Source organism: Eulemur rufifrons, chromosome 30, assembly GCF_041146395.1.
Source record: "Eulemur rufifrons isolate Redbay chromosome 30, OSU_ERuf_1, whole genome shotgun sequence".
Lineage (NCBI taxonomy): Eukaryota > Metazoa > Chordata > Mammalia > Primates > Lemuridae > Eulemur > Eulemur rufifrons.
Window position 1 is genome coordinate 63256556 of NC_091012.1, and position 18535 is coordinate 63275090.

The 18535-nt window shown below is 39.6% G+C and overlaps 1 protein-coding gene across 2 annotated transcripts in view; it reads left to right on the plus strand.

Moving 5' to 3' along the window:
* The first annotated feature begins 480 nt into the window (after positions 1 to 480).
* MORC4 (MORC family CW-type zinc finger 4) overlaps positions 481 to 18535 on the plus strand; it is a 51316-nt gene continuing 33261 nt past the window's right edge. For both annotated transcript variants that reach the window (XM_069463064.1, XM_069463065.1), the window contains exons 1-7: positions 481 to 825; positions 944 to 1016; positions 7922 to 8054; positions 13108 to 13325; positions 14071 to 14218; positions 17568 to 17700; positions 18024 to 18152. In XM_069463064.1, coding sequence (XP_069319165.1) covers positions 724 to 825; positions 944 to 1016; positions 7922 to 8054; positions 13108 to 13325; positions 14071 to 14218; positions 17568 to 17700; positions 18024 to 18152 — 936 coding nt within the window. In that variant the 5' untranslated portion in view covers positions 481 to 723. The remainder of the gene's footprint in view (positions 826 to 943; positions 1017 to 7921; positions 8055 to 13107; positions 13326 to 14070; positions 14219 to 17567; positions 17701 to 18023; positions 18153 to 18535) is intronic.

Sequence of the window (18535 nt, forward strand, 5' to 3'; positions counted from 1 at the left end):
ATCAGTCCCCTACTTGGTGGTATTTAAGTGAATCCGGTATCTTTACAAACAGTCTCCCTGCAAGCTTGCAAGACTTTGGAGCTAGTTTGCCAATTGCCTTCTAGAAAGTTCTAGGTGCTTCTAGAAAGTTCTAGGTGCTTCTGGAAGCATTTGAGTTAGAGTAGTCAGAATATATTCCCATCACGGGAGTCTGCTATCTTCCCAGATAGCAAAACTGCAGCCTTCAGAACTTGAAAGACTTGTCTTATCCTGCCCGTTAGTCATGCAGCCTCAGTGCGACTCCGTTCCAGAAATCCCATACACGCTCTCCCTCCTCTTGCCTCATTCCCGCCCCTTCCCACGCGCTCCCCACCCCCCCCCGTGCTTTCCCGCTCGGCGATCTGGCCTATGGCAAACGCCAAGAATTAATTAGGGGCGGGGATCAAGGAGCGGCAGTCAGGAGGTCGCCATATTTCTGTACGGCCCCGAAGCAGCCCCAGCAGTCGGTGGGTCGGGTGAGGTGCTGACAGGGCGGGGCCGCCGCTCGGCTCAGCCGGCCTCACCCCTCCCGCCCGGGACAGGTGGCTGGAGCGTGCCCCGCCTCCGCCAGCTGCGAGTCGGAGCGAGCGAGGGCCAGTCTCAGACGGCCGCTGCCAGCTGTGAGTGAGAGTGAGTGAGGGCTAGTCCGGGACGGCCGGGCGAGGAGTCCGGCAGCAGCAAACGAGCATCGTGGCGGCCAAAAAAATGCTGCTGCACCGAGGGGCCCTCGGGGGCCATGGCGCGTCCGGCTGCGGGCTGGCCCGGCCGGGCGGCGCCCCGCAGGCCTTCGGAATCCGCTTGAGCACGGTAGGTCGGGGGCCCGAGGGGGCGGACGCGCGCGCGGGTCTCGGGGCTGTGGGGGGCGCGCGGGGAGGGCCCAGCGGTCCGAGGCCTCAAGCGGGACGGGACCTTCTCTCGCCCCCAGATGAGCCCCCGCTACCTACAGAGCAACTCCAGCAGCCACACGCGACCCTTCAGTGCCATCGCGGAGCTGCTAGGTGAGTGGCGAGGGCGGGCCCGGCCGCGATCGCCCGAGGCAGTGGTGCCAGCGTGGTGCCGCGGACGCGAGAGGAATGCGCCGAGCCGCGCGGGGGCGGGTCGGGGCCGGGGTGGGGGCCTTGGGACCGGCCCGGCTCCGCAGACGGAGGAGGGGGATGGCTCTCTCGCCAGGGACGAGGTTCCGAGAATAAAGCTGAGGAAACATGGTGTGTCTGAGGGGTCAGGACCCCTGTGTGCTTGTTCTCTCTGGGTCGTGATGTTCCGGGCACTTTAGGATAACTTAGTTAATAATCAAAAGGAAATGCATAAAAATACCTGGCCCCGAGGCAGCTGGGCTCCGCGGGGGCTGGCGACCAACGGAGGATGCCCAGTTGGCAAAGGGGCACGGTTAGAGGATCGGTTAGGGTCCTGGGGACCGGGTTAGAGGTTAGAGTCTGGAAAACGGAGTTCCTTAACTTTTGAAACGAGAAAGTCTAGGAATGATGGGACATCTCTTAAGAGATGACACGAGTGCATTTGGCTCCTTGCGACTGCGGAGGGCTGGATCCGTGGTCCAAGAGCGCCCTCACACCGCTGGAATGAATACCGAGGACTTAACCTCTCCCTCCACCTGTGTTTGCTTTTAAAGCATTTTCGGTTGATCTCTTGAAGCCAAGTACACCAGCAGCAGTGTGCTAAATGCTGTGTGGAAAGCAAAGAAGAAAAGCAGTCCTGCATAAAATGCAGCAGCATACAGAGCACATTGTAAATACTTCAAAAATTGAAAGGAGGAAAAAATGTTTATGGGGCAAGGTAGCACAGAACAAAATCTTGAAAATGGTTTCAAAGCTTTCCAAATGAGCCCCCAGTCCTTACTTAAGCAGTCGCTTGTGGCCATGCCATGAGAGTTGTCTTGGGCAGGAAGTCAGCGGGCAGCAGGAGATAGGAGAGTTAATTTGAAAAGGTGATAGACAACTTTGATAATTAGTTTGACTATAACACCTAATGCTTTAGAAGATGTGTGATTTACTTAGAAGGTGCAGGAAAAGTGGTGTTGATGTGTTTTAAATCCTAGAGAACAGGGACTGTATCTTTAAGGTTTGGCACTATGCCTCAGGCAAATCTCTGGAGAGTAGAATACAATCTATGTGCTTTAATTTTTTAAAAAAAGAGGGAGAGGCCTAGAGAGGAAAAAGCAACAGTTTACATAGTGGGGGATGGGAGACAAATATATTGTTCCCTCACCTTTGAACTGTGTAAAACCACATGTACCTGTGCTTAACTTACTTTATAGGTGATTTAATGAGTTTTCAATTTGTAATTTTTAATATATGTGATTTTTGTCTTAAGCATTACATTAAGCCTGGCCTAAGATGTCCAATATGAGTGCAAGTGTGTATGTGTATTATACATACACATGCATGCACATATGTATACAGATTTTAAAATAAGATCACAGCTATTTGTGATAATGTTAATAATAGGGAAAAGGGAGAGCACAGTGTTAACTGGTAATCCAAAGCTTGCATTTTAGGTTTTCCTTCAATAGTTTTCTCTACCTAGGCATTAATTTTCGAGTGAATCATTCATTCAGTAAATATTTATTGACCACCCATTATGTGCAAGTCCACTGTAGTAGGTACAAAAATGAATACAACACAGATTCATTCTTCTAGTAGGGGAGATAAAATACGTACAGAAGGTTTATGTTTTGTATAACAACAAAATAGGAAGTGATATATCAACAAAGATATAAACAAGTGCTGTGGGAGTTTAGAGGAAGGAGGAATGACTTCCAGTTTATCAGGAAGAGGAGGGTTAGGAAAGGTTTTGTGAAGGAGGTGACATTTGAGCTGAGATTTGAAGGATTGGGACATGTGGATATGGGGGGGAGGGCATTCCAGGCACAAGGGACAACTGCATGAACAAAAGCATGAAGAACACTGAGTAGTTGAGGTTAACTAGAGCAAGGAGTTCACAAATAGTAAAATCTATAGGTGCTTAGAAAGTTTACAAAGACCTTTCACAAATACCTTTTTAACTTTACCCATTGAGGTAAACAGTATTACTATTTTTTCATCCTGCAGATGATGATACAGAGGTTCAGAGAATTTAATTGACTTTTCCAAGGTTACATGTGTAGTAAGTGGCAGATCCAGGACTAAAACACAGGTTTGTTTTTTTTTTTTACTCCAAGTACCAAGTAGGAAATGAGGTTAAAAAGGTGATCTGGGATCAGGATGTGACTGGTAGGCTCTGGTATTTGGCCTTTTAGTCTAAAGTTTTCTGAACAGGGGAATGTCATAATCAGAGCTGTGCTTCAGGAAAGTTAATCTTGTAGCAGTGTATAAGATGGATTGCCGGAGAGAGAGACATGGCTTTGAAGGACTACTAGGAGATTATCACAATAATCCAGATGAGAAAGAATAAACTCTGTAAACTAAGAGAATTACAATGGGAACAGAAAAAGCAAGGTATGAGAAAGCCTAAGGGATGTATATAGGGTATGGGAGAGAGAAAAAAAAATGACTTCTAAATTTCAAATTTGTGGTCATTTGAGTGCTGTGTGTATGTGTGGGGATGTGGAACAGAGGAAAAAGAATAGACTTGTGACAGAGGTTGATGATGTGGGGGTGAGGGGAAACTTCCCCTTTTCTTCCTCTCCCCAAAAATGTTCCCTGAAAGATCAACTCTGCCATACAAAATCACAGAGTGATTACTCAATATCCCTGTGAAGTTCAGATTTTTTTATACCTGACCTTTTGGAGGGGAGGGGGAGATGAAAAGTACAGATAATTCTGTTTGGGGGCAGCCAGTGGCAAAAGGGAGGATGAATAGATGGGGGAAAGAGATAGACTTGTAAATGATTCTCTTTGCAAATTCAATTAACCTAAGAGACAGGTATTATATTTAAATGATTTCTGCCAGGTCTGGTTGCTTTCTTGATCTTCTTTCCTGCAATACTGTGAGATAACAGGGGGAGGAAGGGAAGTCAGTTGCCCCTTTGATCTTTTGATCCGGTCAGTCCAGTTTATGCAGATAGAGGGAAAGCCCCCTCCAGTGCTTTTTTTTTTTTTTTTTTTATCTTGAATGGCCTTTAGTTCAAAATATTCTTTATAGCTAGGAGTGGTATTTTGGGGTGAAATTTCCTGAGCTCCTTCAATGACCTTTTAGGCAAGAATACTTTTAGATACTTGCAGGATGCCTGTAGGGCAACCGCTTGGCCCAAATAGGCTGTCCTCTGAGATCAGGTGAGGATGGGAGCCTTGTGATCCTACTGGAACAGGAAAGGATAAAAAGCTTGTGAAGTGCTACCTCAAAGCCCTTGTCTCCCACTTGCCATCCTCTCTCTCCCGGGAGGCTGACTGGGAGGCTGATGTGGAATCGTTTCTCATTGCTTCCCAGGGTCTGCTGAGGTCTGAGGCATCAGTTACAATGATTTTTTAGAAGACAAGGGGTCAAGTGGACTAGACTAGGGGATAAAGATAGATTCTCCAGGATCTGGTTTCTCATGCTCTTGCCCAAGTGGTGGGCAAGGGGAAAGTAGAGATAAGGTTCTCCCACTAAGGGATAGAACAGGCCAGGTTAGGAGAGATAAGACTCCCTAGGATCTGGTAGCATATGTGGGATTGTGCAGCCAGGTTAGGGGATGAAGGCACTCCAGGATCTGACAGTGCAGCTCTCACCTGAGTGGTGGGTGAGGGGAGAGGGGGAAGGGTTCTCTCATTGTCCTTTCTGTTCCTAGGCTGGGTGGACTGGGTTAGGGGAGAAGATAGATTTCCTGGGATCTGATAGCATATGCCACAAGTTGGTAAATTTTTGGAGGGTTAAGTAGCAAGAAGTAGGATTGAAACCAGCTGCCGGATTGGTGCCTTATTATCATATGTTGACGCCGACCTTGTTAGTATAATTTGTTGAGGCCAAGTAAAAGGCCACGGAAAACTGTGAAAGTAAGTGCAAAACTGTGCTTGCTGGTACCTGTCACTGATCTCTTTCTCCTTGCTGCTCCAGCTGACCCTGACCCCTTGCGTGCCGTCTCCCCCCTGTATTCTAAGACCTTCCAGCCAAGGAGATAAAATATCTAGCTGCTCCTGACAGCTATCTTATAACTCCTGAAGTGCCTGTGTTAAAACGCTTTGGTGTGTTCCTGTAAAAACATACCTAGTAAACTTTGGGAAAAACTTGCAGTAAAGAGGAAAAAGGTTAAAATGATTTTGCAAAAGGCCTTCCGGCTGATTCATTGAATGTACTGTTGTATAAATGTGTAATTGCAGTTGATATGTGTTACATGTTTGAAATGTGAATGTCCTTACAGTGTTAGAAAAAATTCCTCTGTGTCCAAAGTTTTCAATGTATAAATGATGTCCAGTTAGTTGACAGGTTGTATCAGTCACAATGACTTTGGCTATCTGTCAGCAGGAGAGACTGATAAATCCCAACACAATTCAGGGCCTGCTTGCCAAGTAAAGTTTCTTGAAATGATGTAGGCAGCTATACAATGCTGAATCCTTCTGTCAGTTACAGAAAAAAACTTCTGCCTCTCAACAAAGTAAAGAACTATATTTCTGATAAAGCTGCCATTGCATGCCGGACTTGTAACTCCTGCCAAAAGTTAGCCCATTTGTCTTGCCATATTCCACAGGCCTTAGGCTCCATCTGGTCCTTAAAGATTGACTATATTATCCATCAACAGATGAATGGATAAAGAAAATGTGGTGTATATATACACAATGGAATACTATTCAGCCATAAAAAGAATGAAATCCTGTCATTCATAGCAACATAAGCCAGGCACAGAATGACAAATACTGCATGTTCTCATACGTGGAAGCTAAAAAAGTTATAGTAGAGAGTAGAAGAGTGGTTACTAGAGACTAGGAAAGGTGGGGGGAGGGGAATAGCCAGAGGTTGGTTAATGGATACAAAACTAGTTAGGAGAAATGAGTTCTAATGTTCTATAGCACTGTAGGGTGAACATAATTAAAGACAATTTACTGTGTATTTTCAAATAGCTACAAGAGTAGAATTTGAATGTTCCCAACAAAAGAAATGATAAATGATTGAAGTAATAGATATGCTAATGACACTGATTTGACATTGTCTGCATGTATCAGAATATCACATGGTACCCCATTAATATGTACAATTATTATGTGTCAATTAAAAATAATAATGAAAACAAAAGAAGTGGCTGCTACCCATATAAAATAAACTTTCCTTTGGGACCTTCTGTGAAAAAAAAAAAAAAGTTTAACTATATCAGACCTCTTAACTCGCTTCTGAGACTGGTGATGCTATACTGCTGTTAAGACTTATACAGGTTACAATCAGTGACAGTTTTATCAATGACTCTGACAACACCATTGTGGCCCTTGAAATTAATCTGTGTCTTGTTTTATTTGATGGACATTCCACACATCCAAGTGGTTGTAACTGATACTGTTAATTGTATTGTAAAAAATGAATGTTTTGAGTATGTGTAATACTGTTGGTTGTAAGGGATGTTCTCAGTAGAGAAATACCATGATTTGATCAGTAGTAATGGGATGAATATACAACCAGGACCCTACCTGGCTCTCAGCCCAGTTATGTGGCATCAGGAAAACAGTATAGAATGTCAGGGAAAGGGAAGGGGTGGAAGGGAAGGATTCTGTTTTCCTTAAAGAGACAGGAATGATTAAGGAATCTAGCCAACAGATTGTACAGACTGCTCTTCCACTGGGACCGATGAGCCACAGGTGTTAGTGATTGACAGTAAATTGGTGCCTGTGGCAAAAGGATGTGGCCACTAGGCAATGGCATCCCTGGAGTTATGGACATGGCACATAAGTTAGAATATGACTATATTTGATGTCTTTGGAATCTTAAATAATTAACCCGTTGTGAAGACATAATTCAGAAGAAATTGTGAACCTTTCTATATATTTTTTCTGCTTTAATTCTATGGTCTTCATTTCATAAGGGTGGACAGCCTGCCTCCCCTTTAAGACTATTACAAAATACCTAAGCAAAAATCACTCCTTCTAAGTATGCTTGCTACCATCACTGAGATCTCTAGAAAGGAAATTAAATGTTTTGATTTTAACCTCTAACTCTTTCAATGCCTCTTAGGCTATAAACAGGAATGGTGATAGTATCTGTGTTCTTTAATAGAGGAGATGATGTAAAAAAGTAGAAGATAAAATTATAACAAACTATAATCTGTGTAATATGCATCTACTTTTACTAAAATTGCTGGTTCAACTTTTCTCGGTAGCTACCCTTTACTGTATGTATTCATGAGCAGTAAAGTGGCTAAAAGATAAGAAGTAATGAGATATGGCTGGGCACTGTGGCTCATGCCTGTAATCCTAGTACTCTGCGAGGCCAAGGCTGGAGGATTGCTTGAAGTCAGGAGTTCGAGACCAGCCTAAACAAGAGCGAGACACTACTAAAAATAGAAAAAATTAGCTGGGCATGGTGGTGTGTGCCTGTAGTCCAGCTACTGGGGAGGCTGAGGCAGGAGGATCGCTTGAGCCTAGGAGTTTGAGGTTGCAGTGAGCTGTGGTCACACCACTGCACTCTAGCCAGCAATCTTGTCTCAAAACAAACAAACAAAAAGGAAGTAATAAGACAGGAATGGAGCAAAATGCTTTGTATATGGGAATACTTTTCCCACAGACCCTAAAGTTTGAAGATAGAATGGCAGATTGCACATTAGTGATATGAAATCTAGAAATCAGCTTTGTAACCCCATCTGCCATTATATCTGTTCTTTGTAATTCAGTAAGTGCACTGCCATTAATGCTCCATTCTCACCTTCTGGGACATCCAAGTGAGGTGAATAAAGGATAGTTTCTATGTCTTAGAGGCACCGAACTAGAAATTTTGATAGAATATTGAAAAAAAAAGGGGATCTCGTATCACAGATTTCTACCTTTTGCAGATAATGCTGTAGATCCAGATGTATCGGCCAGGACGGTCTTTATAGATGTTGAGGAGGTCAAGAATAAATCTTGTTTGACCTTTACTGATGATGGATGTGGGATGACACCTCATAAACTACACCGAATGCTCAGGTAAAAATGTCTTCATTTTCTTATCTTGAGTTCATGAACCCTATTTAAGGCATAATAGTTTTCTTTAATATTTTGCTTTCCCTTTATTTATTCAACTTATATTTATTAAGCATCTCTTATGTGCCAGGGCACTAGTCATGAAATAAACACTATTTCTGCCCTCACAGAATTTACAACCTAGCTGACAATTCAGACAATTAAGCAAGTAATCTATAAAAAGCTGTAAGCATAATGATAGGAAAGTATAGGATACATGGCATGAGTCAACAGGGGAACCCAATCTGATCCCAGAGGTTAAGAAGAGCCTCCTATGTGAAATTATATGTAAGCTAAGATCTAAGGGTGAGTAGAATTTAACTAGAGAAAGGGACAGGGAGCAAGGGGTGAGAATTCAGGCAAAGAGAACAAGTATAAAGACCCGAAGACCTTCACTAGTCTGAGGCCTTCTCTGATTTATATTAACCTAAACTCACTCATAAATCAGAAGTATTGGAGTTGGGATGATTTATGGATTAGACCATGAAGGTATCTAGGCATAATCAAGCCACGTGAAAGATAAATAGAAGGCATTCACACACATAATCATTGAAGGTTTTGCAGTAGAATTGCAAAGTTAGGAAATTCTAGCTGTTGCAGTTGGCGGTAGATTTCTATTGCCACTCAATTCATTTAATTACGTTAAAAGGGTGAGTTGAGAATGTAAGTTTGTAGTATAGCATCTTCACTTATCACTCAGTGAAAGATGAGTGTTTCTTCAACTCCTTCCTGCTCTATTTGTAGCAGATGAGGTTGATTACTCTCCATGTGGCTTCCTGCACCAGAGTGTGTGAAGCACTAATAACATTGGGGGGTGCTGTGGAGGAGGGAAAGGGCTCAGAACTGTAAAAATGGAAAACCAGTTCATTTGGTTTTAGTTCTCCTTGTAGGTATTCTAAATCAGTAGCCCTGTTTTGTAGGGAAATAGCTTTGATCCATCAAAAAAAAAAAAAAAGAAATTTGGGCAAAGTGAGTGGTTATGTTTTACCACTCAGAAGTCTGTTTACCTTGTCTCAGACCCTCCTAGTTAGAAGACTATTTTGGGAAAGCCTCTAGAAGTGAGACAAGAATATGACTAGTATGTTGGTGAAGGTAGAGAATTGGCCCTATTTTTCAGCTTACACCATCAGTTGTATCTCCTAAAGTTAATATTATGTATTAAGAAAAATAGAATTTTAGATGGGATGGAACAAAAATATTTATATCTAATTATGTACATACTAGTTTTTTCCCCCTAAAATTGCATATCTACTTAATGACTCCTTCCACCTACACCTTATCCCAGTGACATGGGTGTCAAATAGTGGGCCCAGCAAATCTGATCACCTTCCATTTTGTTTGTGGAACTACATCTGTGAAAGTTAGTAGTTATAAGGTAGGAGGGAGGTGGAGGATGGTTTCAAAATAATTGCAATAATTTTTGTTATAAATTCATTCATTTATTCATTCAACAAATTCTTCCTGAGCTCCTGTGTACAAGGCACTGGAGATAAAGTGGTGAACCAGACATGATCCTTGCTCTCAAATGGCTGACAGTTTAGTGAAAAAGAAAAGAATTGGCTAGTAATATAACTAAATAGGCTATTCTACCCAGTGGTAAATGCTATGAAGGAAGAGCACAGTTTCTTTGAGAGCATATAACACAGGGATCTAATCTATTCTCAAAAAAGGGTACCCTGAAGAAATGACATTTGAGTTGAAATATGAAGGATTAGTATCATCCATTGAAACTTTTGTTCTCTACCCCAGGAGCAAAAGAAGCAGAAACTTGCATTTTCCTTACCATACCAAATGTTTCCCACCAATTTGAACTGGGTGGTTGTTTGTCATATTTAAAAATTAATTTTAAAAAATTATTCTAATGAATCCTTAATGTAGTATTAATATATGTACTATATTTTATTTGCAATTATATCTTAACTTGAATCAGTGAGAGGATACCATTGATTTAAACGAGAACATTTAGTCTGATCCTAACTTCTAACCAAGGATTCCACTTATCACAATTTCTTTTTAAATAATTGAACTTTAAAGGTAGCTTTGAAAATTATTACTAGGTATATTAATTTTTCTGTTTTTCATTTGTGGGCATATTACTTTTGTATTTGGAAAAAGTAATAGAGGTAATTATACAAAATTGTTGAGCCTACAGAAATTCCATTTGACCTCTAACATTTGTTGTTACCCTGTTTCCATTTTCCAACTCTTCATACTACTCTTTTCTATTTTCAGGCTGATAAAATAATTCTTCCATAAACATGTAATCTCATGCAAATCAAATTAAAAAGGAAAAACCTATGATTAAATTCCTTTACAGTCCACAACTAATTCTCTTTAGCTTCTGGGGATAGTGTATGAATCAGCTAGTCTATGTATTCAGCTGCCTTTTTTCAGCAAGGTGGAAAATCTCTTTCAAAGGTTGAGGATTAACAATAGCCACAGAGCCACAGATTTGAAGGTCTTTGTTACCTGTGCTCAGAAGTGCATTTCCTAGTAGGTCTATTCTTCTAAAACAACAGCCAGAGAATAACAGTTTACTTAGCAGTCTTTCATTCTCTTATATTACATGTTATACCACTACTATATCTAGGAAACAGCAGTGCCTGCCCTGGATTTTGTCCATGGATTTTGCTAAGGTTTGTTTCATTGATCAGAGTCCCAATTTAAATTTACCTCTCTAGATTCTTGACATTTTAAGGTACTCAAGAGCAAACTGCTGTATTCTTGGATTCCACTCAAAGAGGTGGTATCCAAGCCCCTTTGGTGGGTAAACAATGTTGTCTTTTACAGGAGAGGATAGAACAGGACTGACTTAGTGAAGAGAAACCACCCGTCTAAGCCAAGATAGCTCTGTGGAAAACTATTGAGCTATATCAAATTATATAAAGTACAAGTCTATTACTATGTATGCTGAGGTGGTTATTTGATTGGTATCTGGGATTAATTTGAAGTTAAATAGAATACCTAACATGGGAACTTAGGTAGAATAAAAGAGCATATGGGAAGAATCAAGCGAAACATAACAATAACCAAAAAATCCAGAGCTTCCACCTCTTCTCTTTTCACTATTCTTATTCTTTTCCATTCTGGTCCCGGCCCTGCCCTACTACTTATCTTCTCAACCTTATATTGTCATTTGGTCTCCCCAAACTAAGTAACACAATGAAGGTTAATACTTAAAAAGGGAAAAAGAGGTGGCAGAAGAAATGGGTGGCAGAAGAGGCTAGGAAATTAAGGGATTAATATTATCTCCCTATTTTTACCACTTTCCCGTGGCCATCTAATTGAAGATTTTGTGGTATTAGAGAAATAGTTTAGGTCCAATTAGCCATACAAATTCATTTCAAATGATAGGTAAGATTATTACAATTTATGACGAGGCCTGCATTTTAGATGTGACATTAGATCTGAAGTAGGAGTAGGGGATAGCACATGACAATTCTCAGAATGACTTCCAGAGTTAGTTTAAAATTAAAGTTTGATTACTACTTTATAATTAATATGTTTTACATGCGGTATATAATTTAATCCTCATAATGACCGTTTTTTTCTAGCCAATTCTTCCACAAGAGGAATGGGAATGCCTGAATCTTACCAACTTATAAGTCTATTTCCTAGAATGCTAAGGTCCATAGACAGCATAATCTCAATGTTCTTTTGGTTTTTTCAAAGGATCACTGCCCTAGAAATTACCTTTCTCTGTCATTAGACTTACTTGTGGGATACACAAAGCTCCTATAAAGTATCCACTCTAGGAAGACATGGTATTATTGTATAACACTTTGAAATAGAAAATTAAAAGATGGTCCCCTTTCTTAGAGAGTAAACACAAAAGTACAACCTTTAAGACGCAGAAATCAGACACATGGTCTACCCTGATGAAAAGAGTAGAAGTCAAGACCAGGCTGCTAAGTCGTGGCCTATAGAGTATCTGTTTAATTGATGTTGAGAAGCATATAATCTGTTATATATGAAATTCTTCCTTACACTAGAAACCGTGAGGGCAAGAATCATGTGCAGTGTCTCTTTTAAGTGCTTATTAGCACAATGCATGGCATATAGTAAGTGCTCAATTTAAATATATATTGAATGAATGGTAGTATACAGCATTGTAAAATTAGTCAACCTGGAGAGAAACGATCCTTAAAATTAGTTTTTTCAGTGATGAGGGATGATATAAGGGGAAGATAATCATCTCCTAGATTGGATATCTTTAATTTTTTTCAGGTTCTGTTATTTTTGGTGTGTATCTGAATGGAAAATATAAGAAAAGGAAAGGTTCTGGCTCCCACATTAAGCTGATCGTAAAGGACTGCAGAGACTGTTGAGGTGACTCAGTGATAGGCCCTTAATAGAACAAGAAAGACGTTATACTGCAGCTGTTTGCAGATATTCAGAGGCAGAACTACCTATTTTTATCCCTTGGTCCTATTCCAATGAACTGTCCCAGCAGATGGAGCAGATCATAAGAATTGGAAGGGTATCCTTTGGGTGGAGAGTTGAAATTGTCAAGATATATGATCCCTGACTTTCAGATTTCTGGAGGGTGATATAACCAGTTTAGGAATTGCCTAGTCTAGTACTTCTGACCAGTGCCACTGTCTGGTACTTTTGTTATCCTCTCTGGATAAGTACTTTTTTTCACCTTACCCTAACTTCTAGCAATCAGAGCTGTTTTATCTAGACAAGAAAGGCAGCTGCCCAAGGCCACCTCCAGCTCTCTGTTAGCCAGTGAAAAGATGCCTTCTTTACATTTACAAAGTGTGACTCTAACGTAGTGGAACTATTTATGTACACACAAACCACACAGGAAAATCAGTCTCATTACCCCATAGTAATTTCCTATGTTTTTAACTTAATAGTTTTGCCCAGAAATACCAAAAGGAATAAAACAGGAGAGACTTTTTATAAGTGTTCTTTATTTGTAAGCCAAACATTCTGCTTGTCACCTATTTTAGGATGCTTTTTACCTTTCTGATTTCTTTTTTCTGATTTCTTTTTTCTTGTGTAATTACAGCTTTGGCTTTACAGATAAAGAAATAAGGAAGAGCCAGTGTCCCATCGGGGTCTTTGGTAATGGTTTCAAATCAGGCTCCATGCGGCTAGGAAAGGACGCTCTTGTCTTCACCAAGAATGGGAGTACTCTCACTGTTGGACTCCTGTCACAGACCTATCTGGAATATGTCCAGGCCCAGGCAGTTATTGTACCAATCGTTCCATTCAACCAGCAAAACAATATCCTTTCTGGAAATGGAGAATGTTGGTTAAAAATTAGTTCAATCTATTTTGATAGGAACCACTTCAGGTCAAATGTAGCTATCAAAAGTTTTCATAAAGGGGTATTCAAATGTCTTAAATTTAACTGGAATTGTCCTCTATTAAATATTTTTAAAATAAGTGGGTCATTGACAGAAGCTTAGAAATGTTTTTGGTATATTGAAATTTTCATTGTCATGCTACTTGATCTATATAGTATATCTCTCCCCCACCCCCACCCCCACCCCCATGGTAAAGTTCCCAGGGCCTTCCCTTTTTTCCCCCTAGGGGTAGTTACATAGGCATTCATACTCCTAGAAACATATTATTTATCAGCTTATCTGATAAAATGGCTCATTTCACTATAACAAATAACAGTTGTATAGTTATTTCTGTTAGACACCAGGTTGTCTTCACTGGAACAGTATAGCAACAAGGTTTGAACTCATTGCTTCCAAAGAGTTTAAAATTCAGACTTTGGTCTTTGTCTTAAATACAGGCTTTTGTTTGCATTGTATCTTTGAAGCTATACTCTTCAGGGGTAACTGATTTTGGTGTTTGTCTCTACAACCTTTCTCCATTTTCCCCCTTTCCTTTCTTCCCTGGCAATAATGCCCATGCTTTATGTCCGTAGTTTTGTCTAAACATGCAACCCAAAAGGTAGATCTTCATACTCAATAACATCCTAAAATATTAATTTTTCTTTGACTATATTTGGTTTTACAAAAAATGATTGTGACTGAGGATTCCTTGCCCAGCCTAGAAGCCATCTTGAACTATTCAATTTTCAACAGTGAAAATGACCTGCTATCCCAGTTTGATGCCATCCCAGGCAAAAAAGGCACTCGTGTTCTCATTTGGAATATCCGCAGGTATAGTATTCCAAGGGTGAGAGATTCTAATAAGGAAAGGTAGTATGATGAAGCACATTTTAATAAATGTTTCTAGAGAAACAGAGTAGATGAATTTTGATACATATTTCTATCTCATTGTATACCTTTCCATAACTTTCTGTTAGAACCATAGTTCTGTTTGAGATAATGGTTCTTATTGGTAAAATGTGGCATGTTTAAGGTGGAAACACATATCCTGAGGCTATTGCCGTAAATAATCAGGACAGTTCAACATTATTCTAAGATACTCAGAGTCCTTTATAAATATCTATTTCATATTCATAGTCATTGTTTTGAGATTGGTAAGTGATAGTTATTTTACCTATTTGATAATGAAAATGAAGTATGAAAAAGAGAAATTAAGAGTAACAATGAATAACATGATCTATAAAAAATAAGGACCTCTGTATTAGTGCTTTCAGAGTAGCTGGCTTAGAAGTAGAAAAATCTATGATGCAGATGAATTTTAACTATAATGAGATTGGCTTAAGATCATGTCTTTAGAACTAATAAAACAATCTAGAAATACTCTATAATATGCCATTTGTTTAATCTTGGCATGCGGAATGGAATACATTTAAGAATGGATTAAAACCTAAACACTAAAACTTAAAAACCTTTAATATAAAATAGAGATGTATTACTGGTATGTTTAATAAAACAGATTGTCAGATATATTCATTCTTCCTTTTCTCTTTTGGTCAAGTATTTAGTCTCATTTCTTAGCTGGGTAAAACTTACATAAAAATAGTGCTGGTAAGCTGGTGCACGCCTGTAAGTCCCAGCAACTCAGGAGGCTGAGGTGGGAGGATTGCTTGAGCCCAGGACTTTGAGTCCAGCCTGGACAACATAGTGAGACCCCATTTGTATAGAGAGTACTGTACTTATAATTAAAAATGAAAAAAAGTATAATGGCTCACACATTGGTAGTTAAGATCTTCCCTGTGTCCTGAGAAAACCTCAAGTAACATAATTTGTATTACAAAGGATCATTTTTCCTGAGGTATTTCCAGTTGAGTATCCCTAATCTGAAAATCTAAAATCCAAAATGCTGCAAAATTGAAACTTTTTGAGTGCCAAAATGACAGCTCAAAGTAAATGCTTATTGGAGCATTTCAGTTTTCGATTTTCTGATTACAGATGCTCAACTGGTAAGTATAATGCAAATATTCCAAACTCCAAAAAAAGTCCCAAACCCAAAACACTTCTTTTTTTTTTATTTCAGCATATTATGGGGGTACAAAAGTTTAGGTTACGTATATTGCCATTGGCTCCCCCCCCCAATCAGAGCTTCAAGTGTGTCCATCCCCTAGATGGTGCGTACCGCACTCATTGTGTATGTATACACCCATCCCCTCCCCCCACACATCTGCCTGACACCCGGCTGATGTTATTCCTCAATGTGCTTTTAGGTGATAATCAGTGAAACCAATTTGATGGTGAGTACATGTGGTGCTTATTTTTCCATTCTTGGGATACTTCACTTAGTAGAATGGGTTCCAGCTCTATCCAGGTGCTATATCACCATTGTTTCTTATAGCCGAGTAGTACTCCATGGTATACATATGCCACCTTTTATTAATCCACTCATGTATTGATGGGCACTTGGGTTGTTTCCACATCTTTGCAATTGTGAATTGTGCTGCTATAAACATTCGAGTGCAGATGTCTTTTTTATAGAATGTCTTTTGTTCTTTATGCCCAGTAATGGGATTGCTGGATCAAATGGTAGGTCTACTTGTATCGGTGTAAGGTATCTCCATATTGCTTTCCACAGAGGTTGCACTAGTTTGCAGTCCCACCAGCAGTGTATGAGTGTTCCTATCTCTCCACATCCATGCCAGCATTTATTGTTTTGGGACTTTTTGATAAAGACCATTCTCACTGGAGTTAAGTGATACCTCATTGTGGTTTTGATTTGCATTTCCCTGATGATTAGAGATGTTGAGCATTTTTTTCATATGTCAAACCCAAAATACTTCTGGTCCCAAGTGTTTCAGGCAAAGGATACTCAACCTGTATAAATAAAAGATTGCATGGTCAAATAAATTTGGGAAAAGCTGGTTTAAATAAAGTTTACCATGCTGTTTTACTCTAGGACTTCCCAGAGACTTTTATATATATACTAATGTGCACTGAAAATAGAGAGCAGTGTAGTGTGCAATATTTCCCAATTTTTAAACATATTTATTCAGACTTCTTTTTCTTAGATGGGGAAGGTCAGGGACAGGGACAAGGAGGACAAGGAACCTTAGGGTTTATGCATTAGGGTAGGGTGAGGTAGTAAGAATCAGGATTATCCAGGAAAATCCAGAATATGTTATTAATATTGTACAGTGACATGGGCTTCTTAAGGCTATATACCATAGTGGCTCTGGTCCAGCCCTGAAAAAGGAAGTACATTTTCAACACAGCAGCTTTGAGCTTGTGCAGCCTGAAGTATTAGGGGAAGGTATCACTGGCACATGAGGTGACTCTGAGGGTAAGAATTGTTTCTCAATTTTATTTGATTATACAACTTTTATTTATTTCTTGTTTAAGAGTATCTTGAGGGACCACTGTTTCACTATTTCACAGAAAAAATTTTGGTAACTATTGTTCTGATACATACATTTTCGCTAAAGTCCATCATTTGTTTTTGAGTTTTTTTCCAGGAACAAAGATGGTTCTTACCTTTTTCCCCTGGCAGTGGTTAGTGATATAGCTCAGGGTGTTGGAATGGACCAAAGCTAAGTGGTCCAAAAAGATGGGAAGAATAAAGGTCCTTATGAAAAGAATATTAGTACTGTTATGTTTAAGTAATAATTCTATAAATGATATTTTAGAGGACTGTAAATATGTGCTGTTTTATAACAATTTTTTCCTTCTAAGAAATAAGATTAGATCTAGGGAAATCATGGTATCTTATTAGTCTGAAGTTAGAAGTAGGTTTTATCTATTTATTCAGTGGGGAAAAGTAATGTTGAGTGACTTACTTAGCAGTACTGAGGAAAGCTGGAATCTGTTTTAAGATCCTACTTTGAGGATAGCTGACTTCTGTTTGATTTATCAGATCACGGACTTTGCACATTCTTTCTCTGTTTCTTTCCTTATTAACTTGGCATCACTACCTCTATGAAACATAGTAAATTTGTTTAGAATGGAAATACCCTTAAATATTATGTGATCCTCAAACCAAGTAGTTTGTAGTTCCTTTGCACTGGTAGTCAGGGAAAGAAATAGATACCTGAGTTTTGGTTTATATTGTTTCTTTTCTCTTGGGTTCCTAGTGCATTTTTTGTCCTTTGGAGCCAGTTTTGTTAGATTGGTCCTTGTCTCTTTTACCCAGAAATAAAGATGGAAAGTCTGAGTTGGACTTTGACACAGATCAATATGACATCCTGGTATCAGACTATGACACAGAAGAAAAAGAGACTGGTGGTGTTACCTCTCAACTACCAGAAACAGAATATTCTTTACGGGTGAGTAAGAATGGATTTTCTTCAACAAAGAGAGGTAAGATTTCTTATAACATGAAGGTATTATAGAACAGGATCTCATTTTAATTATATAAAGATGACAACCTTTTAACCTTCTTCTAGGATTCCTTTGCACTGTCTCCGCTGAAACAGTTTAGCTAATATAGTCAGCAGCACTTCAGTGTGGTAGTTGATGTAGAGTAACAAGGTTTAGAAACTGAGCCAAATCTTTGCCCAGAATGGACATCAGTTGCTCGAATTGTTTTATGGGGATGTCAGTAGAATTGGCAATATAACATAATAACTTTCCCTTAACTTTTTCATAGGCATTTTGTAGTATTCTATACATGAAGCCACGAATGAAAATTTTTCTGCGTCAAAAGAAGGTGACTACACAGATAATTGCCAAGAGCCTGGCCAATGTAGGATATGATATATATAAACCTACCTTCACAGTATCCTTACAACTACATGAAATTGACCTTTTCATTTCAGGTTGGCACAGAAAAATAAAAACTTTGCTTCTCCAATTAAAAAATGTGTGTTGTGGTACAAATCCTATCATGGTGTACTCTAAGGAAGTATTTCTTAAATGTTAATGTATATACCTGTTTTATTGGAAATCACCTGGAAACTATTAAAATAATACAGAGTCCTGAGATTTTGGAGATTCTTGTTCAGTAGATTCTGAAATAATTTTTTTTTTTTTTTGAGACAGAGTCTCGCTCTGTCGCCCTGGGTAGAGTGCCGTGACATCACAATAGCTCACTGCAACCTCAAACTCCTGGGCTCAAGGGAGCCTCCTGCCTCAGCCTCCAAGTAGCTGGGACTGCAGGTG